The sequence below is a fragment of the Pan troglodytes genome, chromosome 1, assembly GCF_028858775.2.
Source record: "Pan troglodytes isolate AG18354 chromosome 1, NHGRI_mPanTro3-v2.0_pri, whole genome shotgun sequence".
NCBI lineage: Eukaryota > Metazoa > Chordata > Mammalia > Primates > Hominidae > Pan > Pan troglodytes.
Window position 1 is genome coordinate 92,644,463 of NC_072398.2, and position 25,202 is coordinate 92,669,664.

The 25,202-nt window shown below is 51.0% G+C and overlaps 1 protein-coding gene and 1 non-coding gene across 4 annotated transcripts in view; one reads left to right on the forward strand and one right to left on the reverse strand.

Moving 5' to 3' along the window:
- IQGAP3 (IQ motif containing GTPase activating protein 3) overlaps positions 1 to 25,202 on the forward strand; it is a 45,013-nt gene that overhangs the window by 18,448 nt on the left and 1,363 nt on the right. For 2 of the 3 annotated variants that reach the window (XR_008548853.2, XM_016929189.4), the window contains exons 15-37: positions 50 to 213; positions 1,567 to 1,657; positions 3,172 to 3,339; positions 3,433 to 3,572; positions 3,677 to 3,847; positions 7,445 to 7,528; positions 7,694 to 7,765; positions 7,867 to 7,936; positions 11,003 to 11,211; positions 11,929 to 12,081; positions 12,382 to 12,545; positions 12,886 to 13,110; positions 14,597 to 14,737; positions 16,667 to 16,751; positions 17,181 to 17,413; positions 17,773 to 17,905; positions 18,039 to 18,141; positions 18,808 to 18,934; positions 20,725 to 20,812; positions 21,655 to 21,867; positions 22,895 to 23,061; positions 23,367 to 23,468; positions 23,917 to 24,025. Coding sequence is in view for 2 of the 3 variants with exons in the window: in XM_016929189.4 (XP_016784678.3) it covers positions 50 to 213; positions 1,567 to 1,657; positions 3,172 to 3,339; positions 3,433 to 3,572; positions 3,677 to 3,847; positions 7,445 to 7,528; positions 7,694 to 7,765; positions 7,867 to 7,936; positions 11,003 to 11,211; positions 11,929 to 12,081; positions 12,382 to 12,545; positions 12,886 to 13,110; positions 14,597 to 14,737; positions 16,667 to 16,751; positions 17,181 to 17,413; positions 17,773 to 17,905; positions 18,039 to 18,141; positions 18,808 to 18,934; positions 20,725 to 20,812; positions 21,655 to 21,867; positions 22,895 to 23,061; positions 23,367 to 23,468; positions 23,917 to 24,025 (3,212 nt within the window). In the remaining variant the exon portion in view is untranslated. The remainder of the gene's footprint in view (positions 1 to 49; positions 214 to 1,566; positions 1,658 to 3,171; positions 3,340 to 3,432; positions 3,573 to 3,676; positions 3,848 to 7,444; positions 7,529 to 7,693; positions 7,766 to 7,866; positions 7,937 to 11,002; positions 11,212 to 11,928; positions 12,082 to 12,381; positions 12,546 to 12,885; positions 13,111 to 14,596; positions 14,738 to 16,666; positions 16,752 to 17,180; positions 17,414 to 17,772; positions 17,906 to 18,038; positions 18,142 to 18,807; positions 18,935 to 20,724; positions 20,813 to 21,654; positions 21,868 to 22,894; positions 23,062 to 23,366; positions 23,469 to 23,916; positions 24,026 to 25,202) is intronic. The other variant, XM_054686983.2, reaches the window with a different exon arrangement.
- Positions 22,548 to 22,647, reverse strand: LOC112207569 (small nucleolar RNA U13). Its single transcript, XR_002941999.1, has one exon. It is a non-coding gene; the product is annotated as a small nucleolar RNA U13 (small nucleolar RNA).

Genomic DNA, 25,202 nt, shown 5'->3' on the forward strand with positions numbered 1-25,202 from the left:
AGCCATTAAGTCTAGGGGCCCCCTTCCCACCTAGATCTCTCTTTCTTAGGGGTCCTTGCAGTCAGCCTCATCAATGAGGCTCTGGACAAAGGCAGCCCTGAGAAGACTCTGTCTGCCCTACTGCTTCCTGCAGCTGGCCTAGATGATGTCAGCCTCCCTGTCGCCCCTCGGTACCATCTCCTCCTTGTGGCAGCCAAAAGGCAGAAGGCCCAGGTGAAGTTAGGGCTGGCTGGGTTGGTCATCAGAGCAGGAAGAACATTCTCTGTGGGTTGCACTGTACCCAGTCTGGCAGAGCTCTATTCTGATGGACACAATGGCTTCTGGGTGGGGGTGAGGGGGGTGTTCCAATCTGGTAAAGAAGGATGGCCCTGTTGCCAGGGCAGTGGGCAGTCCATGGGAAAAGCACAGGCCTGGGAGCCAGAGAACCAGGCTGGATTTCCCACTCTGACCCTTAGTGACCATGTGACCTTGAGCAAATCCCTTGATATCTCTGAGCTCTATTTACTCATCTGTAAAGTACTGCCTACCCTGGTCCTACCCAGCTCCCAGAATGAGGGTGAAAATCAAATGAATTGACAAATGGGGCAGGGTTCTGAACCTGAAACACCCTTAGTATATTGCAGTAGAGAGTGGTTGAGAGCTCAGACTCCTGGGCCAGACTACTGGAGCCTACATCCTGGCGGCCTGACCCTGCACGTGTTACTTAACCTCTCTGTGCCTCTGTTTCATCACCTAGAAGCTTGTGGCAGTAAAGAGCGTATCTCATAGTTATCGGGTGTAAGTGAGATAATATGACAGTAGTACTGGCTAACATTTATTGAATCCTTACTCTGTGCCAAGCATCATTTTATGTGCTTTACAAGTATTAATGCATAAGAAAGTGCTTTAGAATACTGCCTGGCACATAGTCAGTACTCAATAAAATGTTAGTTTACAAAGTCTATTATTAATGAGGAGGGTTGGGAAGGAGTAGAATCTGGGGTTGTGTGAGGCAAGGAAGGGTTCAAGCCTTTATCAGTCTGACAGTGTGGCAGGCATAGGCTTACTTGACCTGTGGGCTAATGTAATCTTCCCACTACCTTGTCGGGTAGAGGAGTGTGGAGCAAGAAAAGGAAAGAGAAGGTAAGGGTCAGGGTCAGGATTGGCCTGAGAAGGTGTGCAATGAGGCATAGGGGAGTGGGGCGTGGGGGCAGGTAGTTGGAGCCTCCAGCGTAGGCTATCCCTGGACATGGCTGAGGCATAAGAGCAGGGAATTGAGCTGTTGAGAAGGTGGTGGATGCTGAGGGTTTGAGGAGCTGTGCAGAGCCTCTGTGGTTCTGGAGGTGCTGTGGCCAAGCCGAGTAGACCTGAAAGCCCAATAGGATAAGACAGCCTTCTGAGCCTGGCCGCATCCCAGGGAACCACATGCCACACATGCCCACACACAGGGCAGAGAGCTGAGTGGAGATCACTGTCCCTGTGGCTCCCAATGCCTGCCTGCAGTTTGGTTCCCTTGGGCATCTTGGCCTGGGAACCTAGAGAGACTAGCTTGGGGTCTCATCTTTTTTTTCTCCCTCAATCTGCCAGGTGACAGGGGATCCTGGAGCTGTGCTGTGGCTTGAGGAGATCCGCCAGGGAGTGGTCAGAGCCAACCAGGACACTAATACAGCTCAGAGAAGTAAATGGACTGGTTGGGGGACCCTGGGAGGGGAGGGATGGTGATGTGGGCTCAGCAGCAGCCCAGATAATCAGGCAGCCTCCCTGGTCACCACCCTCTCCCTTCAACCTCTGTGGGGAGGCAGGCCAGAGTCAGAGCAGGAGGGCTGCTGTTCAGACTGCAGGATGGATTTCCTGGCAGTCAGCGGGGCAGGAAATTCTCAGGAGGTGAGAATCCATAGTTCACCTGCTGCCTCCCTCTATGCCTTCCTGTGGACACTTTCCCTGTAATGTGGGCATGTGAGATCATGCGGTAGTCAGAAATCCCATTTCTGCTGGTAGCTTGAGTTTGGGTTCCAGCAGTCAATCAGCTCTGGCTAGAAAATGTTTAGACTTGGAATGAGAGAAGAGGAATTGGCAGGAGTTTGAGGAAAACAGGCAGACTCAGTGCAAATAGGCAGGGGTGTGCTGATGTGTGGTGCTGGTGGTGTTAGTTCTCAGTGGCTGGGGTCTCTCTGTCCATCTGTCTGTCTGCTAGTGACTGGAAGGCAGATGCTACAGCAGCCATTCCCACCTCTTAGGCTCTCTTCTAAGAAACTGTCCCAGGGTCCTCTGCCCATATCCTGCATAAAGTGCTTCTTTTTTAAGACAGGGTCTTACTCTGTCACCCAGGCTAGAGGGCAGTGTACTGTGATCTCCATTCACTGCAACCTCTGAAGCAATCCTCCCACCTCAGACTCCTGAGTAGCTGGGAGCACAGGCATGCGCTACCATACCTGGCTAATTTTTTTTTTTTTCTTTTTTTTTTTTTTTTGAGACAGAGTGTTGCTCTGTCACCAAGGCTGGAGTGCAGTGGTATAATCTTGGCTCACTGCAACCTCTACCTCCCAGGTTCAAGCAATTCTTGGGCCTCAGCCTCCCGAGTAGTTGGGATTATAGGCGCCCACCACCACAGCTGGCTAATTTTTGTATTATTAGTAGGCACATATAATACATATAATTCACCATATTGGCCAGGCTGCTCTCAAACTCCTGACCTCAGGTGATCTGCCCGCCTAAGCCTCCCAAAGAGCTGGGATTACAGGTGTGAGCCACAGTGCCTGGCCAATTTTTGTATTTTTTTATACAGATGGGGTTTCGCCATGTTGGCCAGGCTAGTCTCAAACTCCTGGGCTCAAGTGATCTGCCTGCCTCAGCCTCCCAAAGTGTTGGGATTACAGGCAGGAGCCACTGCTCTGGGCCTTTATGCTTCTGTTCAAGCTGATTTTCCTTTTATCAAGCCCCAACTCAGCCTAGCCCCACGCTGCCTCCCTCAGGAGTGCTTCCTTGACTGCTGCTGCCTTTCCCTCCAAGCACAGTTGCATGCTGCTGCTTTTCATGTATGTGTCTCTGTCCATCCTGGGATGTTCCCGTCTACTCCTTCAGAAGGGTGATTTTGTGTCCTCTTTCGTGGAATCTGTCCCTAGTGGACCGGCCAAGGCCCATGGGAGGGACTCAGGGGAAGGATTGACTGCTCTCTCCTGATGCCCCTGTCAGTGGCTCTTGGTGTGGCTGCCATCAATCAAGCCATCAAGGAGGGCAAGGCAGCCCAGACTGAGCGGGTGTTGAGGAACCCCGCAGTGGCCCTTCGAGGGGTAGTTCCCGACTGTGCCAACGGCTACCAGCGAGCCCTGGAAAGTGCCATGGCAAAGAAACAGCGTCCAGGTAATGGCCCCAACCTGACCCTCCTTTTCGCTGCCTGCCCCAGCCACCCCTTGCCTGCTCTGAACCTTCTCTGCTTGCTTGGTTTCTGCTTAGCAGACACAGCTTTCTGGGTTCAACATGACATGAAGGATGGCACTGCCTACTACTTCCATCTGCAGACCTTCCAGGGGATCTGGGAGCAACCTCCTGGCTGCCCCCTCAACACCTCTCACCTGACCCGGGAGGAGATCCAGGTTGGCAGAGCCCCTGCAAGGGTAGGGGATCTTGGATAGGAATGTCCTGAAGAAGAGGCTCCCACTCCCCAAAAGACCACAGTGTCTCTCTCCTGCCTCCACAGTCAGCTGTCACCAAGGTCACTGCTGCCTATGACCGCCAACAGCTCTGGAAAGCCAACGTCGGCTTTGTCATCCAGCTCCAGGCCCGCCTCCGTGGCTTCCTAGTTCGGCAGAAGTTTGCTGAGCATTCCCACTTTCTGAGGACCTGGCTCCCAGCAGTCATCAAGATCCAGGTGGCAGGCTCTGGCTTTCTCAGTCTTCAGGGCCTGGGCTTATCTGGGCTCCAGGGTATCCACGCTGCTTCCTTTTTACTGACATGGGAATGATCTTTCGGCCTCTGAATAGTAGTGGTTAAAAGCATAGGTTCTGGAGCCAGACCATGTATGTTTGAATCCCAGCTCTACCACCTCTTAGCTGTGTGACCCTGGCAAGTTACTTACCCTCTCTCCCTCAGTTTCCTCACTGGTCCCTCAGTCTTTTCATCTGAAAATGGGGATAACGATAGCACCTACCTTATAGAGTTGTTATGAGGATTAAGTTAGGTAATATCTCAAGTGTTTATAAATTGTGCCTGGGAGGTAGGTAAGAACATGGTAGAAGTTACCATGCTATTTATATCATTATCGTCACTATCCAGAGAGTGAGAGCTGCTTCTTAGCTTCCCCAAGGGAAGAGTGAAATAAGATTTAGCTGGGTGCAGTGGCTCATGCCTGTGATTCCAGCCACTCAGAAGGCTGAAGTGGGAGGATTGCATGACAGGGTCTCACTCTGTCACCCAGGCTAGAGGGCAGTGTACTGGCTGAAATGAGCTATAATGACACCACTGCACTCCAGCATGGGCAACAGAGCGAGACCCTGTCTCTAAAAATGTGTGTGTGTCTGTGTGTGTGTGTGTGTGTGTGTGTGTGTGTGTGTGTCTGTGTGTATGTGTCTGTGTGTCTGTGTATTTAGTAAGACATCAAGGCTTGGACACTAGGAGGGCTCGAAGAAGTGGTGGTGGTTAAACAGAAAAGGGGTGGAATATCCTTTAGGAAGAGAATAGCCTTCTACCTTTCCTCTCCTACCAGCCCTTACCATTTTTATTCTTCCAACCTGTGGATGGTCCAGTGTGGCCTCTGAGACTGACCCATAAGTAATTGAGACATGAGGCTGGTAGGGAAGATAGCCAGAGACACTGTGCAAGCCAGGAATGATGGCAATTGAGCAGATACCTTCCCAGGCAGATGTGATCTGGAGGGCCTCGTGGAGGTGCTGGCAACGTAAAGATGCTTTCACAAACTTCTTTGAATGCCAAGAGCATGCCACTTGGCACTAAGCAAGGGTGGGAGATGGGTGCAAGGCCCATGGGTGAGTAATCACTTCTCTCCCCTCGCAGAAATTGGAGTACACTTGATGTTAGACATTGTGATAGGAGGGACATGAAGACAACACCAGAGGACACCAAGGGAGACAGATGTGCAGATCGGGACTGGCAAATGGCCCTTGATTATGACTGAGGGTGTTGGGGGGTAATTGAGAGCTCAGGCTTTGGGGTCAGAAGGTAGAGTTTGCCTCCTGGTCCTACCACTTCTGGGTCATATGACATTGGGCACCTTACTTATGCCCTCTCCAGCACTCTGTTTCCTCATTCATAATGATGGTACTCACCTCATATGTTGATTAGGAGGATTCAGTAGGAAAATTACATGTAGCACTTAGCATGGTAAGTGCTCCATTGATGGGAGCCATTATGAGATTTTGTTTTCAGGGCATTGGTCCCAGAACTCAATACAGAACTTTAGTGATCTGTATTTAGTGGTCTGAATCATAGGGATTTCTCCCTCCTGAGCCCAGTCTGGAATTTCACACTAAGGCGATGAAAAACCACACCAACAGTGGGAGAGAAGATGGAGTCAGAGGGAACATTTGTCACTAGTACCAAAGCTGTGTGGGCTCTGGCCTGGGTCCTGGGAGACAGAGAAAGAGAGGGGTAGCCCAGAGCCTTGAGCCTCTTGCCCGGGGAAAGGAAAATCCAAAATGAGGCTTCCTGGGTGTATTGAGACTTTATCTCCTGAAAGCTCTGACCCTGGCCAGAACCCCATCCAGGGTCCTGAATTCTGACCAATTCAGAGGCCTTAAGGAGCCTGGTGGAGGTTGGGTAGTGAGTAAGAGCAGAGAGCAGACCACTCTGCCTTTTCCCACAGCAACTTTCCAGTCAGTACCTGGAGGAGGAAAGGAAAGAGTCCTGAGGGCAGGCTTGGAAATGGGCCTTCCTGACCTCTAGGCTCCAACATGGACAGCTGGCATCATGGACCAAGCTATCCTCTTTTACATCCTATCCCAACAGAGGGGCCGTGTAAGCCTTGAGGGAAAGCTGGCAGAACTGGCTTTAGGAAGGGCTAGGGGCAACTGAATGAAAGGAGTTGCTCCCAAGTCTTACCAAACTGAGACAATGTCAGTGATAGAGTATCTCCCAGGGCCTGTGCACTGGGAGATGCTGGACATGGGGCCTAAAAGACAGGAAGGGCCAAGCATGGTGGCTCACGCCTGTAACCTCAGAACTTTGGGAGGCCGAGGTGGGAGGATTGCTTGAGCCGAGGAGTTCAAGACTGGCCTGAGCAATATAGTAAGACCCCATCTCTACAAAACATAAAAAAGTAATCAGGCATGGTGACACACACCTGTGATTCCAGCTACTTAGGAGGCTGAGGCAGGAGGATCACTTGAGCCCAGGAGGTTGACACTGCAGTGAGCCATGACAGCACCACTGCACTCCAACCTGGGTGACAGAGAAAGACCCTGTCTCAAAAAAAAAAAAAAGACAGGAAGTATTTCAGTGGGAACAAAGGTGAGTATAAAAGGTTCAGGGACAGAAAACCATAAGGCATGTTTACAAGAAAGTGGAAAGTCTGATGCATCTAGGATCCTTAAGAAGGTGGGGACCAGTGGCAAGTCAAATAGGGAGTGTGGGGTCAGATGGTTGAGAACTTCTGGAAACAGGCTGGGATAGTCTATAGTCTAAGAGGTACTTTAGGAAAATTAATCCCACACAAGCTTGGAGGGAAAGGGAAAAGTCTCCTAGGAAGGAGACCGGAATGGAAGAGGGCCTTGAGATTTTAGAGACCAAAGGAGGCATGATTTGTGCAGACGTCGGTTGGGCCCTTTGCAGCAGATCAGCTAGGGGAGAGGCCATCAGCCTGACAGCTGAGTTACTGGGGACCTTGGTGGGAAGATTTGCTGAGAACTAGGGTCAGGAGCTGGATTGTGTTTTAAAGAGAATGTGAGTTATGAGAGCATTAGTGACCTGCTGCCCAGGTGGCCGCGGGCAGAGATGGTGAGAACACGGTTCTGTGCCTGTACACACTATTCATCCACACAACTGCATGCATTTCCAGACTGCTCTCTGCCCACTTTCTGTGCACATGAGGGAGGGTGGAGTGTGTGATAGGGTGTGGGTGGTCTGCATATGGGTGTATGAGTATATTTTAGGCTGATATGGTACATACTTTGGTGAAGTTGGTGAGTAGGTGTATGCTTTATTATCTTTTAGGACTGTATCTTATAGTTGAGTTTCTGTGAAGAGGTGTTGGTTAGAGGTGTGTGGGTGTGGGTATGTGGGTGTTTGTTCTGGGACCAGGGAGTATGGCAGAGGGCATTGTTGGCTATGTGAAGCCATTTGGTCTTCCCCATGAAGTTGGAAGTTCTTTGAGAACAGGGCCACTTTCCCCTTCCCCCTCTATTTAACTGCCCCCTTCCATTCCCTGGAGGGCCCAGGACAAAGATTTTCTTAAAAGCCTTTCTGGCCAAAGGAGACCTGCTTGAGTTACTTCCCTTTCTCTCCTGATGTGCAGGCTCATTGGCGGGGTTATAGGCAGCGGAAGATTTACCTGGAGTGGTTGCAGTATTTTAAAGCAAACCTGGATGCCATAATCAAGGTAGCTACGGTGGTTTTGGCAGGCTCCTTTCTCTCAAAGGACCGTCTGAGAACAATCTTGTAGTCTTGTCACCTTCTTGTGACCTCTAGATTTAGCTGAATTGACCTGAGACTGAGTGAGGGTGGGCCCCAAGCTGGAGCTGAGGCAGTGTGTTTCTTCTCCCAGATCCAGGCCTGGGCCCGGATGTGGGCAGCTCGGAGGCAATACCTGAGGCGTCTGCACTACTTCCAGAAGAATGTGAGTGTCACCTTGTTCCCCCTGCCCACATACCCAACCTTTGCCCATGAGACTAGAGCAAGGACAGCCAGCAACCCTTTTCCCATCTGTGTTTGTGGCAGGTTAACTCCATTGTGAAGATCCAGGCATTTTTCCGAGCCAGGAAAGCCCAGGATGACTACAGGATATTAGGTGAGCTGCCTGATCCACCCTCCCCAGCTGTTGGGAGGGAGAGGACCCCACAGAGCCAGGCAGGTCTAGACATCCTTCTGCGACTGCACAGCAGGTAAGGGGAAGGTAGTCACAAGTTGTCTGTGCAGGAGCATGGAACAGGAGTTGTAACAAAAGCCCCCCTGCTCATCCCAATCACAGATAGCCTTGTCACAGTGAAAGTTCTTCTAACCAGGCTCTTTTTGGACCAGGCTTAGATTATCTGCCTATTGCTACCACCAAAGCAGAAAGAAAAGGATCTTGCTTCTTTTCTTAGGGTTCAACCTTCTCCTCTCCAGACCTCTGTGGCCCAGCACAAACAAGGTCTGGTGAGGCACACAGAGTACATCCATTCCGTGGTGTGGAGAATGTGAGAAGCACCCAAGGGAGTGCCATCTTCCTGCTCCATATTCCCCATTAGTTGGGTGCTCATTTAAAGCTTTAAAGAGGTCCTTTCTGGCTCTTGTTCTTCAAGTTCAGAAGCCCAGCAAATGGCATCCCCTTCCTTTTTGTGAAATTGACAAGTAGTCCATTTCTACATTCACCTCTAGCCCCTGGGTTCCTGAAGCAGTAGGCCCCTTTCCTTCCTGGCCTTGAGGCTGCACTCTTGGGCTTCTGGTGAAATGTCCTGTTCAGGAATCCTCTCCTTCACCTCCTCAGTCCTTCTTCGCCCCTGTCCTGCCCACAGGGGCTTTGCCTGTCCCTTCTCTGGCCATGCACACTCAGGCCATCTGCTTCCTGTCAACAAGCTTCTTTCTCTCCTTCCCTATCCCCAGCCTAGCCCATTCCATTTTGTCTCTGTGGTTACACTAACACCATTGTCCTGGCCATTCTTTATCTTCTTTTTCTTCTCTTCAGTTTATGGTTTTTCTGGAAGAACTTGTTCTTCCCTAGTGCTGTCTCCTCACTTCACTGGCCCCCAAACTTTACTCAGAGCTCTACCATTTACTAGCTTGTGGCCCTTGGCAAGTTACTTAACTTCCTTTTTTTTTTAATTGATTATTTATTTATTTATTTATTTACTTGGGACAGAGTCTCGCTCTGTCACCCTGGCTGGAGTGCAGTGGCATGATCACGGCTCACTGCAGCCTCAACCTTCCAGGCTCAAGTGATCCTCCCATCTCAGCCTCCTGAGTAGCTGGGACTGGAGGCATACACCACCACAACTGGCTAACTTTGATTTTTTGTAGAGATGGGGGTCTCCCCATTTTGCCCAGACTGGTCTCAAACTCCTGGGCTCAAGTGATCCACTCACCTTGGCTGCCCAAAGTTCTGGGATTACAGTCGTGAACCACCACACCCAGCCAATTAACTTCCTTCTTGCCCACTTTTCTCCTTTATAAACTGGACATAATGCTAATACCTATCTTGTAGGGTTGTTTTGAGGAGTTAATATGCTGTATTTCATCGAATCCAAGATGCCATGAATTGTCTTGGCCTCTACCCTTCTTCACTCCTCAAAGATTTGTCCCCAGGCCGGGCCTGGTGGCTCACACCCGTAATCCCAGCCCTTTGGGAGGCTGAGGCAGGAGAATCACCTGAGGTCAGGAGTTTAAGACCAGCGTGGCCAACATGGTGAAACCCTGTCTCTACTAAAGATACAAAAATTAGCCAGACATGGTGACAGGTACCTGTAATCCCAGCTACTTGGGAGGCTGAGGCAGGAGAATCTCTTGAGCCCAGGAAGCAGAGGTTGCAAGTCGCTGAGATCATGCCACTGAATTCCAACCTGGACAACAGAGCGAGACTCTTGTCTAAAAATAAAAATAAAAAAAGATTTGTTCCCCTACTGTAGCCAGATTAATCCATTAAACCTGTACATGTGATCATGTCACTCACCTCCTTAAGACTTATCATGATGCCCTGTTGCCTTGAGGATAAAGTCCAACCTCCTAATCACAGCTTTGGGGCTTTCTGTGATCCAGCCTTTCCCTACACCTCTAACTTCACTGACCTGCCCCTCACCACCTACACCTTCTGCACTGTGTTCCAGATACAGTGGACTTCCAGCACTCCCCACATTCACCCTCTCTGCCTCCTTTTCACCGACATCTGGGGTGTCTCACCTCCTCCTTGCAGTGTCTCTTCACTCCCCAGGTGGGGTTGGGCAACCCACTTTTGTTTTCCCAAAGATCCCCATGCTTGCTCCTCTCAAAGTGCTAACTACACTGCAGTGAATTGTGGTTTATTTGTCTAGTTCCCCTACTAGACTGCCTTTAGGGACAGGGACTAGTTTTATTCATCTTCCAAATCTGACTCCTTCATTTATTACTAACTGTGTAACATAGGGCAAGTTGCTTACCTTCTCTGAGTCTCAGAGTTATTATCGGTAAGAGAGGATAGTTATAGTGTACTGACCTCACAGGTGGTCTTAAGTACGTAAAGTACTTAGAACAGGTTCTGTCTCATAGTAAACATTCTATGTATTAGTTGTTTTGTTGTTATTTCCAATAAATTAGCTCAGAGGCTTCTTTCTTTTTTGCTCAAATGCCAATTCCAAAGGTGATTCAAGGAGAATCACCAGCTAGCTCTGACCTCCCCTAAATTATAAAGCCCACTGTCCATCCCGTCTACCTGTCCTTCCCGGTGTGTACAGACATTCCTGACAGAGGAGCACTGTGGGAGCAAGCAGGGCTGAGTGGTGGCTGGCAGGTAGGAGGAGGAGGAGGAGCAGGTTGGCCCAGCAGAAGTGAGTGATAGATTGGGGTAGACTAGGGAGGTCTGGGAGGATAATCAGAGGGAGCTGTGGCTCTGGCTTTGGTGTCAGAGGTCCCTGGGATAGACCCAGGCTGGGGTGAATCAGAGGCATGGGAAGAGCAGCTATTATGTCATCTCCAGTTATAAGACAGGAAGCTCAGGGACAGGCCTGGCTAGGAGGCTACCCACTGCCCTCCAAGTGCAAGCAGAACCAGTTAGAAGAGGACTGGGGTTGGGGACCTGCTGATCCCAAGCAGAACGGGGACTGGGGTGGGCTGACTCGGGCAGGGGCTGGCGAGGAGGCCTCTGATGAGGCATGGCTAATCCTGATGCCTCCTCCCTTCCTCCCAGTGCATGCACCCCACCCTCCTCTCAGTGTGGTACGCAGATTTGCCCATCTCTTGAATCAAAGCCAGCAAGACTTCTTGGCTGAGGCAGAGCTGCTGAGGCTCCAGGAAGAGGTAGTTAGGAAGATCCGATCCAATCAGCAGCTGGAGCAGGACCTCAACATCATGGACATCAAGATTGGCCTGCTGGTGAAGAACAGGATCACTCTGCAGGTATGGGGCCCACCAGTCCTCCCCTCCCCGAGATCTGCCTGCCTCTGGAGATGTGATGCTGACCATTCTCTGCTTGCTAATCAATTTTTTTCAAAATGTTGTGGATTTTGTCACCTGACTCAGGTCCTTGTTCCAGTGGCCCTCTGCCATTCTAATAAATCATTTTGGGGGACCCATGACAGAGTAGAAAGAGCATGAAACCTAGAATCAGAATGCCTGGCTCTGCTGATTCCCAGGGATGGGGCTGTGGGTGCTCATTTCACTTCTAAGTCTGTTTTCTCATTAGCAAACTGAGAATAATGAGAATGTCCACCTCTCCAGGCCAAATATAGAGACAGATATGAAAGCTGTTTAAATCATAAATTACCATATAAATATGCAGTGACAGGGTAATAGTGATACAGTGATAGCTCCACCTCAAATGTGTGTAGCAGTCTAATAAGAAGAGATAGCAAAAGCCAAATAGACACAATTCCTCAGCCTGGCAACCCAGTTCTCTTTGGGGACTCACTCCCATGACAGGAGAGGAAACAGATGGAGTCTCAGGGCACTAGTAGGGGCCCTTCCTCACCCTAGAACTGCTTCTGTCCCCCAGCTTATGCCTGTTCCTTGAACAGCAGAAAGCCCTGGCTCTTCAAGGCACTGATTCTAGACCGTATGTTCTGTGCCCTGGGATGGCCTAGGCTAGTTGTATCACCCGCTCCTCCACCCCTGCAGGAAGTGGTCTCCCACTGCAAGAAGCTGACCAAGAGGAATAAGGAACAGCTGTCAGATATGATGGTTCTGGACAAGCAGAAGGGATTAAAGTCGCTGAGCAAAGAGAAACGGCAGAAACTAGAAGCATACCAACACCTCTTCTACCTGCTCCAGGTTAGCAGAGGACTTTCCAAGGAGAAGTCTCTCCCGTCTCCTGAGGGTCTGAGACTTCAAGGCCTTCTTGTCTGTGCCTTTGGCACCATGCAAGGTGTCCTTTCCCATAATCTTAATTCCTTATCCCCAGGAAAGGAGACTACCTCTTCCCCTGTTTGTCTGGAATGTTACTAGCACCTGGAGAAAGTGTGGTAGTGCTTTCTGCATTCCAGATTTCCATCAGGGGAAAGCCTTTCCTTATCCTATCACTGGTCCTCGAAGTGCATGGTCAGCCATTCCTGTCTCCCCTCTTGCTTGCAGACTCAGCCCATCTACCTGGCCAAGCTGATCTTTCAGATGCCACAGAACAAAACCACCAAGTTCATGGAGGCAGTGATTTTCAGCCTGTACAACTATGCCTCCAGCCGCCGAGAGGCCTATCTCCTGCTCCAGCTGTTCAAGACAGCACTCCAGGAGGAAATCAAGTAGGCTCTCCAGACACAAAGGAATGGGGAGAGAATGGGTTAAGAGATGCCCCTGTTGGCTCCTTCACAAGGTGACAACTTGTTGAGGCTTAAGGGTAGAAATGGAATCAGAAGACCTCTTTTCTCTACCTCCTGTGGAGAAACCGTAAAACATCTGGGAGAGCACAGTGGGAGGATATGGGCTGACATGCTAACACAAAGGATGAGAGAGATATCAAGACATTCCTTAAGAGCGGGGACACCAGGGCAGGCTTTGAGAGCCAAAATCTCAAAAAGGAAAAGCAACGGTATGTCCTACACAGAGGCAGAAGACTGGTTTCAATGACCTCTTAAACCACAGGTCAAAGGTGGAGCAGCCCCAGGACGTGGTGACAGGCAACCCAACAGTGGTGAGGCTGGTGGTGAGATTCTACCGTAATGGGCGGGGACAGAGTGCCCTGCAGGAGATTCTGGGCAAGGTTATCCAGGATGTGCTAGAAGACAAAGTGCTCAGCGTCCACACAGACCCTGTCCACCTCTATAAGAATTGGATCAACCAGACTGAGGCCCAGACAGGGCAGCGCAGGTGAGCACATGGGCAGAGGGAGGAGCTCTCTTTGATCAGCTGTGTCTTGATCAGCTGTGTCTTGGACCCTACTGGGGAAGCTTGGGTGTACTTTGAAGGTGGCATATAAATGGGCATGCTGATTTATGCAAATATGACACCAGCTTTGTAGGCATGAATAAGGTAGTCTTTTAGACCCCCTCTGATAATTAACATGAAACTGATGTAAATGACTTCAGACCTGGTGGGCTTAACATAAAATGAGTACAGATGAATATGCAAATGTGCTTAATTGCTATGTCAGTGCTTGCAAATGATGTGTCAAATTTGGTGGTAGTAGGGCCGGACATAGTGGCTCACGCCTGTAATCCCAGCACTTTGGGGGGCTCAAGGTGGGCAGATCACCTGAGGTCAGGAGTTTGAGACCAGCCTGGCCAACATGGTGAAACTCTATCTCTACTAAAAATATAGGTCGGGCGTGGTGGCTCACGCCTGTAATCCCAGCACTTTGGGAGACCGAGGCAGGCGGATCACGAGGTCAGGAGATCGAGACTATCCTGGCTAACATGGTGAAAGCCCATCTCTACTAAAAATACAAAAAATTAGCCGGGCGTGGTGGCAGGCGCCTGTAGTCCTAGCTACTCGGGAGGCTGAAGCAGGAGAATGTCATGAACCTGGGAGGCAGAGCTTGCAGTGAGCCAAGATCGTGCCACTGCACTCCAGGCTGGGCGACAGAGCGAGACTCTGTCTCAAAAATAAAAAATACAAAAATTAGCCGGGTGTTGTGGCGCACTCCTGCAGTCCCAGCTACTCGGGAGGCTGAGGCAAGAGAATCACTTGAACCTGGGAGGTTGCGGTGAGCCGAGATCGCACCACTGCACTCCAGCTCTAGGCAACAGAGTAAGACTCTGTCCCCCCGCAAAAAAAAAAAAAAAATTTGCTGGGAGTTAGGATATGGACTCCTATTGATAGGGGTATAGAAGAATATTTCTATTTACAGATGAATAGGCAAATGAGATAGTGGGAGAGATAGGTTGCCCTTATAGCCTGGGGTCATTACTCAGGTCCCTAGGTGCTAGGGAAACCTAGCCACAGAGGCGAACAGGCAATCCTGGTGGCTGCTCTGGATGGCACAGGAGGCTTTAGGTGAGGGAACTATAAGGCTCTGGCCCAGCCTCTCCATTATTCCAAACTCCCAAAGACTATTTGCAGCGCAGCCGCCTGCTTGTCATCTGTTCCCCTTAGAAGGGTCCCTAGATTCCAGGTTCTCTGTTCCTTCCTACATTCTTCCAGCTTCCCTGTAGATACTCCAACTCTTCTTTACCTCCCAACTGCATTTCTCCAGTCCTTTCTCTCATTCTGGCCCTTTCTCCTTTAGCATGCTGAGCTGTCCTTAGCACATCCGTATGAGATCTTGTTGTTAGACAAGCATTTAAGGAATAGGGCCTTGGGGAAGGAGGCCATTGGAGGGGGCTCCTGCTTACACCTTGTCTCTCTCTGCTCATAGCCATCTCCCATATGATGTCACCCCGGAGCAGGCCTTGAGCCACCCCGAGGTCCAGAGACGACTGGACATCGCCCTACGCAACCTCCTCGCCATGACTGATAAGTTCCTTTTAGCCATCACCTCATCTGTGGACCAAATTCCGTATGTGCAACAGCCCCACCCCAGCCTACGCATGGGATTTCAAGAGGGCCAGGCCACCATGGGGAGCAGAGCAGGGTGACAGTCCTGCAGGGAGGAAGGCAGGGAGGGAGACGGAGCCAGGGGTACTCAGAGGGGTTCCTGAAGAGATGTGGGGAATGCTCGAAGCTCCTGCTAGAGAGCTGAGCTGAGAGACGGCGTGCAAGTCTGTGTGTGGCCTGGTAGGATGTCAGTGGAACCAGAGAAGGGACCCTAAAATGATCTCAGGGACACTTTATTAGCTAAGAGCAAATGAGGAGAAAATGGGACTCTTCAGTTCCCAATATCAAAAATAAATATTTTAAGCCCATAAAGTACTTTATAGTTCTCTCTTTTCTTAAAATTTAGTCAATACATTTGGTTTTCTACATTTATTTTTGACACATGATAATTGTACATATTCATAGGGTATAGTGTGATGTTTTGATACGTGTATACATTGTGCAATGAATGATCAAATCAGGGTAATTAGCATATCTATTACCTCAAACATTTATTTCTTTGTGGTGAGAACATTCAAAATCCTTCTAGCTATTTTGAGATATACAACACATTATTATCAACTATAGTCACCTTCTGTGCAATGGAGCACCAGAACTTATTCTTTCTACCTGGCTGTAACTTTGTACCCATTGACCAACCTCTCCCCATCCTCTCTCCCCTTCTCCTACCCTCCCCAGACTCCAGTAACCACCATTCTACTCTCTACTCCTGTGAAATCACCTTTTTTAGATTCCACATATGAGTGAGATTATGCAGTATTTGTCCTTCTGTGTTTGGCTTATGTCACTTAACACGAACCTCTACGTTCATCTATGTTGTCGAAAATGACAGGCTTTCATTCTTTTTTTGTTTGTTTTTCTTTATTTTTTATTATTATTATTTTTAAGACAGGGTCTCACTCCATTGCCCAGGCTGGAGTGCCCAGAGCAAGATGAGGATGTTGAAAGGGGGAACCCACAGAGTTTATAACCCTGCTCCCCAAACCTGGAGAACCGGATTAAGAGTTTACAATTAGGAGTAAGAAAAGATTGTTCTAGGCTTAAGAAAGTAAAGTACACAATGAGCTGTAAACTTCTGTCTCTGGTACCCTAGGAGTGGAAATTGCTTTTAAATGAATTTAATTACATTTGTAGGTGGCACATCCATAATAGGAATAATAATGATAATACAGTCTAGCACATTTGAATAGTACTCTACCATTATACGTTACTCTCGCAGACATAATTTCACTTGATCCTCAAAAAGCCCTGTGAGAAGAGAAGGCAAGAATGATCATTCCCATTTTCTAGACCAGGGGACAGACTTACAAAGGAGAAGGAAATAGTCTAAGATAATATCTCTGGTTGGTGGTGGAGTCCAAACTGGAGCTTCTCCTCCCGGCTCACTGATCTCCTTGGGGCCCTACCTCTAGCCCAGACTAGGCCACTCACAGATGCTCTGTGACAGCTGACAAGGTTGACTACCTCGGAGCCACCTAGGCTGTCCTAGGACAGGGTTTTGGCTGTGAGTGTCAGATACCCAAGCTTTAGGTTAATGGTGCCTCTGGGGGATGGGGGATGGCTATGGTGATCTGGGGTGCTCTGCAGGGGACCCAGAGAGTCTCAAAGAAGAGGTTCTCGAGCCAGGTTGGAGGCTGTGTGAGAGATTTAGTAGATGATAGGGCCCTGGTCCTGACTACTGACACAAGGCAGGAGGAAGGGACAAGGCCCAGAGACGTTTGGAGGAAGGCAGCAGGGAGCTGGCTATGGCTAGTGGAGGGACAGTGCTTGAGCTCCACTCTGGAGTGGCTGAGCCTGGGGGAGAAGAGACAGCCAGGCACTCAAGCTCTTGTCTCTGGCAGAGAGAGATGGGCAGAGGCACAGGCACGCGCACCTGTTTATTTGTCCCCAGGTATGGGATGCGATATGTGGCCAAAGTCCTGAAGGCAACTCTGGCAGAGAAATTCCCTGACGCCACAGACAGCGAGGTCTATAAGGCAAGTGTTGTCTCCCCACCCCCACCTCCCAATCCCTCCTTTGCTTTGCTGGTACCTGCAATCCCCAGACTGAGATAAAAACACAAAAAATCCTATGCCATAAAAATCCAAGGAGGGAAATATGCTGCCCCCTATAAATGGAGCCTGGCTCACCCACAGGGCTTCAGGTGGCAGATGGCTCACGCTGGGGTGTGAGCGAACAGAGTGGGCAACACTGGCTTCTTGTCAGGAGATCTGGGTTCAAGTCCCAGCTCTTGCTCAGGTTTGCTGTGTGGCCTTAAGCAAGTTGTCTGCCTGCTCTGGGCCTGTTTTCTTTGAAGTGAGGGGGTTGGCCCAGGTGTCCCTTCCAGCCAAGCAAGCTGAGAATGTGGGGCCGCACCAGTCAAGGCGGCCCCTGGACACTTCTGGGAGAGTCTCCTCTGCCCTCAGGTGGTCGGGAACCTCCTGTACTACCGCTTCCTGAACCCAGCTGTGGTGGCTCCTGACGCCTTCGACATTGTGGCCATGGCAGCTGGTGGAGCCCTGGCTGCCCCCCAGCGCCATGCCCTGGGGGCTGTGGCTCAGCTCCTACAGCACGCTGCGGCTGGCAAGGCCTTCTCTGGGCAGAGCCAGCACCTACGGGTCCTGAATGACTATCTGGAGGAAACACACCTCAAGTTCAGGTCTTGGGTCCCTTTCCTCTCTGTCCCCTTTCTTCCCTCTTCTCACCTTTGACATCCCACTTGTCCCCTCCAGAATCCATGAGGACAAGAGGCATAAATAGAAGGGATGAGCATAATGAGCGGGGTGGAGGATAGGTTGTTGGAAGGACTCCCCAGTGGAGAGAAAAGGAGACTATTAAGAGAGATTGGCTTGAGGGGTCACTGGGACAGAGGTAGGGCAGGTCAGAGGGCAGAAGCTGAGACTGGAGAGTCCAAATTGGCCTGAGCAATCACTGGAGAAGGCTGGGGAAATGATGGGGACAGAAGATGTGTGGGGTGCTGGCCCTTCCCGCTCTCTCACATGCCCGCCTTCTGGACAGGAAGTTCATCCATAGAGCCTGCCAGGTGCCAGAGCCAGAGGAGCGTTTTGCAGTGGACGAGTACTCAGACATGGTGGCTGTGGCCAAACCCGTGGTGTACATCACCGTGGGGGAGCTGGTCAACACGCACAGGGTGAGGGGCTGAGATCTGGAGGGTGTTGGCTGGGTGGGCAAGGGTTTGGTAGCCTGTGATGGGGTAGTGGGCTGGCCCCAGAGGGAAGACCTGGCTCAGACCCTGCATCTCCTTTTCTTTCTCCGTCCTGCAGCTGTTGCTGGAGCACCAGGACTGCATTGCCCCTGATCACCAAGACCCCCTGCATGAGCTCCTGGAGGATCTTGGGGAGCTGCCCACCATCCCTGACCTTATTGGTACGTGCCCTCCTTAGCAGCTGGGGCCAGCTAGGGGACCTGCATGGAGGGAGGGACAGGCAGGCAGGCAGGGCATGTGAGCGTGCCCATGCAGTCTAGGTCTTGTGCCAGGCGGCTAGTTCCATACTCTCCCTCTGGTCCTGACATGGGCACAGGGACACAGATTGATGTGGAGAAGGTAGACAGACAGTAGAGGGACCCACGATCATTATGGAAAACGGTCAATGCAATGATCTGAAAGAGGCACAGGGATCAGGGCCTCATTAGGTTTCTCTGAGAAGGAGGGGTTTCCGGGCCATGGAATAGGAGGAAGCCAACTTACTGGGAGGAAGGACAGAATGAAGATGGTGATTGGAGAGAACCAGGAGCTGCAGGCTCAGGGAGGCACAGCTCCTCTACCCTCAGGGCACCCAGGGCTGAGGGTGTGGGGGTGGCACAGCCCCAGTAACACAAGGGTATGCTCTGTGGGTAACAGCCCTTCCATCGGTGCTAAGGGTTGGGGACACAGGGTAGTTCTGCAGGCCAGTGTGGGAAAACTTCCTGGAAGAGGGGCATGTGGAGCAGCCGATTTAACGTGACCCCATCGGTGCATGTGTGTGTGTGTATGTGTGTGTGCGCATGTGTGTGTGTATGCCTGTCTCCCTCTCATTCCTCACCACACCTCAGGTGAGAGCATCGCTGCAGATGGGCACACGGACCTGAGCAAGCTAGAAGTGTCCCTGACGCTGACCAACAAGTTTGAAGGACTAGAGGCAGATGCTGATGACTCCAACACCCGTAGCCTGCTTCTGAGGTGGGTGATGCCAGCCTCTGCCCCTGCATACCTGAGCTCCCCAGCCCTGAGGCCAGTAAAATGGCCTTATTCTGAGGCGCCCATTCCACCTTCTTCCTGGGCTCCCTTATCCTTCAGGAAGTTCTCCCTGAAGCCTACCTTTATTCCCCTCGCTGCAGCCTTGGCTCTTTTCCATCTGGTATCCTCAGCTTTTTGCTCTGTGTTGTACTGAAAGTAAAGGAATGGTGAAGATATTGGCAACAGCAGGTGTTTGCATATCGTGCTGTTTACCAAATGCTTTTTTCTTTTTTTTCAAGTAGAGACAGAGTCTCGCCATGTTGCCCAAGCTGGCCTCAAACTCCTGGCCTCAAAGCCATCCACCTGCCTCAGCCTCCCAAAGTGCTAGGATTACAGGATTGACCCACTGCACCTGGCCCAAATGCTTTTTTAATAAGTTATCGTTTATTCTTAGAAACAAGCTATGAGGTAGATGGTGGCTTCCCCTCTTCATAGTTGAGGAAAGACTCAGTAGTTATGTGATTTATCCAAAGTTCCACAGCCAGTGGGTTGTAGAGCTCATGTTCTAATCCCACTTTTTTTTTTTTTTTTTTTTTTGAGATGGAGTCTCACTCTGTCATCCAGGCTGGAGTGCAGTGACACGAACTCAGTTCACTGCAACCTCCGCCTTCTGGGTTCAAGCGATTCTCCTGCCTCAGCCTCCTGAGTAGCTAGGACTACAGGTGCTCGCCATCATGTCCAGCCAATTTTTGTATTTTTAGTAGAGATGGGGTTTCACCATGTTGGCCAGCCTGATTTTGAACTCCTGACCTCAAGTGATCTGCCTGCCTTGGCCTCCCAAAGTGCTGGGATTACAGGCGTGAGCCACTGCGCCCAGCCTAATTCCGCATTCTTGTTGAGTGTGATGGTCAGGAGATGGGCATGGAGCTCTTCTTCCCCAGTTCTACAAAAGTGAGGGAGGACTCCCAGTAGGGGTGAGCTGGTCATCTGGGCAGAAGAGGAGCCAAAGTGCCAGCTCAAGCTCCTGCCAACAAGGCAACCCCTTGCACCCACTCATTCACTCAATAAACAAGTGAGCTGGCCAGGTGCGGTGGCTCATGTCTGTAATCTCAGCACTTTGGGAGGCCGAGGCAGGTGGATCACCTGAGGTCAGGAGTTCGAGACCAGCCTGGCCAACATGGTGAAACCCCATCTCTACTGAAAATACAAAAATTAGCTGGGTGTGGTGGCAGGCACCTGTAATCCCAGCTACTTGGGAGGCTGAGGCAGGAGAATCACTTGAACCTGGGAGGCAGAGGTTGCAGTGAGCCGAGATCATGCCATTGCACTCCAGCCTGGGTGACAGGAGTGAAACTCCATCTCAAAAAAAAAAAAAAACAAGTGAGCTGAGTATCATCTTTGTCCTGCCATCAAAGGGCTGAGAGCAGGATCGGGCTAGGGCTGAACACAGAGCACCACCAAGAGGGTGGTGGGTGTCAGATGCATTGAGAGCTAAGGAGAAGGGATGGCTGGGTGGGAAGGACATGTGTGCTCAGCTGAAGGACTCAAAGGAAGATAGTTTGTTGGGAAGGTATTCCAGGCAAGATAGTTTGTTGGGAAGGTATTCCAGGCAAGATAGTTTGTTGGGAAGGTATTCCAGGCAACGACATCCCCTATCCCTCGCTCTCTCTCCTTATATCCTAGCAGCCATGCTATAGAGCACGGTCCACTTACTCTCAGACCTCTGGCCAGTCCCATGTCCAGGCCCTTCCCCTGCCCCTTACCTCTCCTCTGTCACTGTCCTCCTTGTGCAGCACCAAGCAGCTGTTGGCCGATATCATACAGTTCCATCCTGGGGACACCCTCAAGGAGATCCTGTCCCTCTCGGCTTCCAGAGAGCAAGTGAGTAGCCGGGCTAGCCCATAGGTTCTGTCTCATTCATCCCCCACCTCATCCCACCTGCACCGCTGCTGTTTCCCTCCTCTGAACCTCACCCACATCAGCCAGAAGCAGACACCTGTGCTCACCAGTAATGAGAACTCTGGAGGCCTACAGGATGAGGGATACAGCTTTAGCCTTGGGAAGCCTCGGGCTGCAGAGTCATGGGGCCCCACCCCTCTCCCCACTTCACACACTGAAACAAGCACCAACACTAGGGCTATGGGGGGCGCTGAGAGACCGTCTGGGAATGCTCCCCTGGAAGGCCTGCACTCAGAAGAGTGGTCTGCTAGAATGCCTGGAGGCAGGAGAAGGTAGTAGGCAGGTGGGGGGCCAGGGGCAGGTTGGGCCCGCTGGAGTGAAGACTGAACCAGGGTCTTCCCAAAGAAAAGGTGGGGATGGCCAGTAGAGGTATGTCCCAAAACAGAACAGACAGGGAAATGCCCCCAAACATCCTGTGCCGTCAGAAAGATCCATTGTTGGGAAGTCACAGCTAGTGTCTGTCCGGAATCCTTTATGCCATGGCCTGGGTTTGGGTCTCCTTTGGGCCACTCCTCCCCTGTGGTGATCTATGAGGCCCTCCCATGTGTGACACCATGTATTATGGTGTTATACCTTGATATTCTTCATAAGCGATGCCCTGCCCCAGCCATATCCTGCAGAGGCTGGGCTCTGGGGCACTTTCTTAATGATACGCAGAAAAATGCTCAGGCCTCCCTTTGTTGCTGGTGCCCATGGGACCTTCACTGGTGTGGGAGCAGAATGGTAGGACCTGGTAGACCCCTCCAGCGTCTGTGTGTCCCCAGGAAGCAGCCCACAAGCAGCTGATGAGCCGACGCCAGGCCTGTACAGCCCAGACACCGGAGCCACTGCGACGACACCGCTCACTGACAGCTCACTCCCTCCTGCCACTGGCAGAGAAGCAGCGGCGCGTCCTGCGGAACCTGCGCCGACTTGAAGCCCTGGGGTTGGTCAGCACCAGAAATGGCTACCAGGGGCTAGTGGACGAGCTGGCCAAGGTAACAACCTGGGCCTGGGCTCCGTGTGCCTGTGTGTACGTGTGTGTGTGTGTGTGCATATACATGTTAATCCATAGTGTTGGTGGGCCCCTCCTGATGAGTCTTCACCCAAAATTATCTCCAGCCAGAGGAAGGCTGAGGGTCCTTTTTGAAGGAAAGATTTTTTTTTCTTTTTTTCTTTTTTTTTTTTTTTGAGACAGTCTCACTCTCATCCAGGCTGGAGAGCAGTGGTGTGATCCTGGCTCACTGCAACCTTCACCTCCTGGGTTCAAGTGATTCTCCTGCCTCAGCCTCCCAAGTAGCTGGGATTACAGGTGTGCGCTGCCACGCCCGGCTAATTTTTGTATTTTTAGTAGAGACATGGTTTCAGGCCATGTTGGCCTGGCTGGTTTCGAACTCCTGACCTCAGGGTCCGCCCATCTTGGCCTCCCAAAATGCTGGGATTACAGGTGTGAGCCACTGCACCCAGCCAAATTTTTGTATTTTTAGTAGAGACAGGGTTTCACCATGTTGGCCAGGCTGGTCTCAAACTCCTGACCTCAAGTAATCTGCCCACCTTAGGCTCTCACAAAGTGCTGGGATTATAGGTGTGAATCACCACTCCTAGCCTGAAGGAAAGATCTTGAAATTAGTTAGAGAGGAGGGTGTTCTTGCAACTCTCTCTTTTTTTTTCTTCCCCACATTAGCTGGGTAATGTGCCCAGGTCAGAAGGTTTGAGAGAAGCATATCTCACACAAGAGCATGAAAACCCAATCCTCAGCTTATGACCTACAAAAGTATCCTTGCAACTTTCTTTTACTAAAAAACAAAGAGCCTTGAAACCAGTTAGTCCTCAACGGGCAGAGGCCCTGAGGACATGCCTTGAGGATTTGGAATACCATCCTTGAGATTTTCCTTCTAGGAAAACAGCCCTGAAGCCTGTTCTTCCGAAGAGCCTCACAGTGTGTAGCTCCTGGGCCTGTGTCAGGCCCTAAGGCTCTCCTGCCAGGAAGGACCACTCATTCCTCCATCTGTTCCCCAACCCCAGGACATCCGCAACCAGCACAGACACAGGCACAGGCGGAAGGCAGAGCTGGTGAAGCTGCAGGCCACATTACAGGGCCTGAGCACTAAGACCACCTTCTATGAGGAGCAGGGTGACTACTACAGCCAGTACATCCGGGCCTGCCTGGACCACCTGGCCCCCGACTCCAAGTAGGTGCTGCTTTCCCGTACTTGGAAGGTTACATGTGACTTCTCACCCCTGCCCATGTCACCTTTGCCCTGCTATCTCCCAGCTTTGAAAGGGGAATCTCACCCAGCACAGCACAGTCCCTTCCTAAGTCTGGTCTTTGAGCCTCATTTACAAAGTCTTGGGCTCAAGTGCAGCCCCCCTCCTCTGTCTTCCATCAGTGAGAAGTCTTCCTCGGGGTCTCATTTCCTTTCCAGCCACAGAAAACAAGTTTCTTTGGTGGTAAAGTGTTTATTGGATGAATTCTCTGGGGCCTTCTTTTAATCAGGAGTTCTGGGAAGGGGAAGAAGCAGCCTTCTCTTCATTACACTGCTGCTCAGCTCCTGGAAAAGGGTGTCTTGGTGGAAATTGAAGACCTTCCCGCCTCTCAGTATGTGTCTTTGGAGGGCAGGATGTCAGCCCCTTCCTGTCCTCTAACCTGGGGGTGGAGCTCTGGGCTGGGCACCGGGTGGAAGAGAAGAAGCATGGTCCCGATCTTGAAGGAGCTGCTAGAATGATGGTGGAGACAGAGCATGCCCAGACAGAAAGTGAAGGGCCGTGGACATGGTCTAGCACAGTTCTAGATGCCCTGAGGCAGAGGGTACTGGGAAAGCTTTCCAGAGGTGAGAACAGCTGGGTAGGGCGGGGCAGATAAAGAGATGGTGTGGGGAGCAGAAGTAAAACGGAGAAGACAGCGAGCTGGGCCCTCTGGGAGTGACAGAGGGAAAGCTGGTTCTGGATGACACCGCTGCCCAGGATGAGGAGCAGTGGGTGCAAGAATGTGGCTGTAGCCCTGGAAAGAGGCAGTGGGTTCCTGTTTTGAATCCTGTTCCTGACAGCTTCAGAAACGTCATCTTTGACATCACGCCGGGAGATGAGGCAGGAAAGTTTGAAGTAAATGCCAAGTTCCTGGGTGTGGACATGGAGCGATTTCAGCTTCACTATCAGGTGAGGGGACAGTCCCATGAGCCTGCAGGACATCTGCTGGGCTTTAGGTGCTGGCCTGAAGAGAGCAGCTGGCCTCACTTTCCTAGTCCTCAGATGACACCAGCTCAGTTTTTCACCCAATCAGTATCGTCTGTTCCTGAAGAGAAGGGTGGGGGTCTGTGCAGCCCAAGCCCCCCTTTCCCCATGCCCTGACACAGACCCCACTGGCAAGCATCAGGGAGAGTGGAGTGGGCTGCTGGTGTCAGAAGCAGGATTAATATTTGAAGCCCTATCACATGTCAGGGACTTTACATGTTACCTCCTTTAATCCTCTCCACAGCCCTGAAGTATTATCCCTAATTTACAGGCTCTAGGCTAAAAGGTTAAGAAGCTGGCTAAGTCATAGGCCAGTGTTCAGGAAAGGAGTGAAGCAACGGTGTTTTTGGTTGTGGTTGTTGTTGTTGTTGCTTTTTTGGGTTTTTGTTTGTTTGTTTTCTTGAGACGGAGCCTTACTCCGTCACCCAGGCTGGAGTGCAATGGCGCAATCTCAGCTCACTGCAACCTCTGCCTTCTGGGTTCAAGCGATTCTCCTGCCTCAGCTTCCTGAGTAGCTGGGATTACAGGCGTGCGCCACCACACCGGCTTTTTGTGTATTTTTAGTAGAGATGGGGTTTCACCATGTTGGTCAGGCTGGTCTCGAACTGCTGACCTTGTGATCCGCCCGCCTCAGCCTCCCAAAGTGCTGGGATTTACAGGCATGAGTCACCATGCCCAGCCGAGCAGTAGTTTTTAATCCAAATCTTTTTGCTCTGATGTTTTGCCTTTTGAGTAAGAAAAATGATTTTGGCCGGGTGCAGTGGCTCACGCCTGTAATCCCAGCACTTTGGGAGGCCGAGGCGGGCGGATCACGAGGTCAGCAGTTCGAGACCAGCCTGGCCAATATAGTGAAACCCTGTCTCTACTAAAAATACAAAAATTAGCCTGGTGTGGTGGCACCTGCCTGTAATCCCAGCTACTCAGGAGGCTGAAGCAGGAAAATCGCTTGAACCTGGGAGGCGGAGATTGCAGCGATCCGAGATCGCGCCACTGCACTGTAGCCTGGGAGACAGAGTGAGACTCCGTCTCAAAAAAATAAATAAATAAAATAAGAAAAACAATTTCAAGCCCTGGTTCTGCTTGAGTTGACATTTGATCAAGT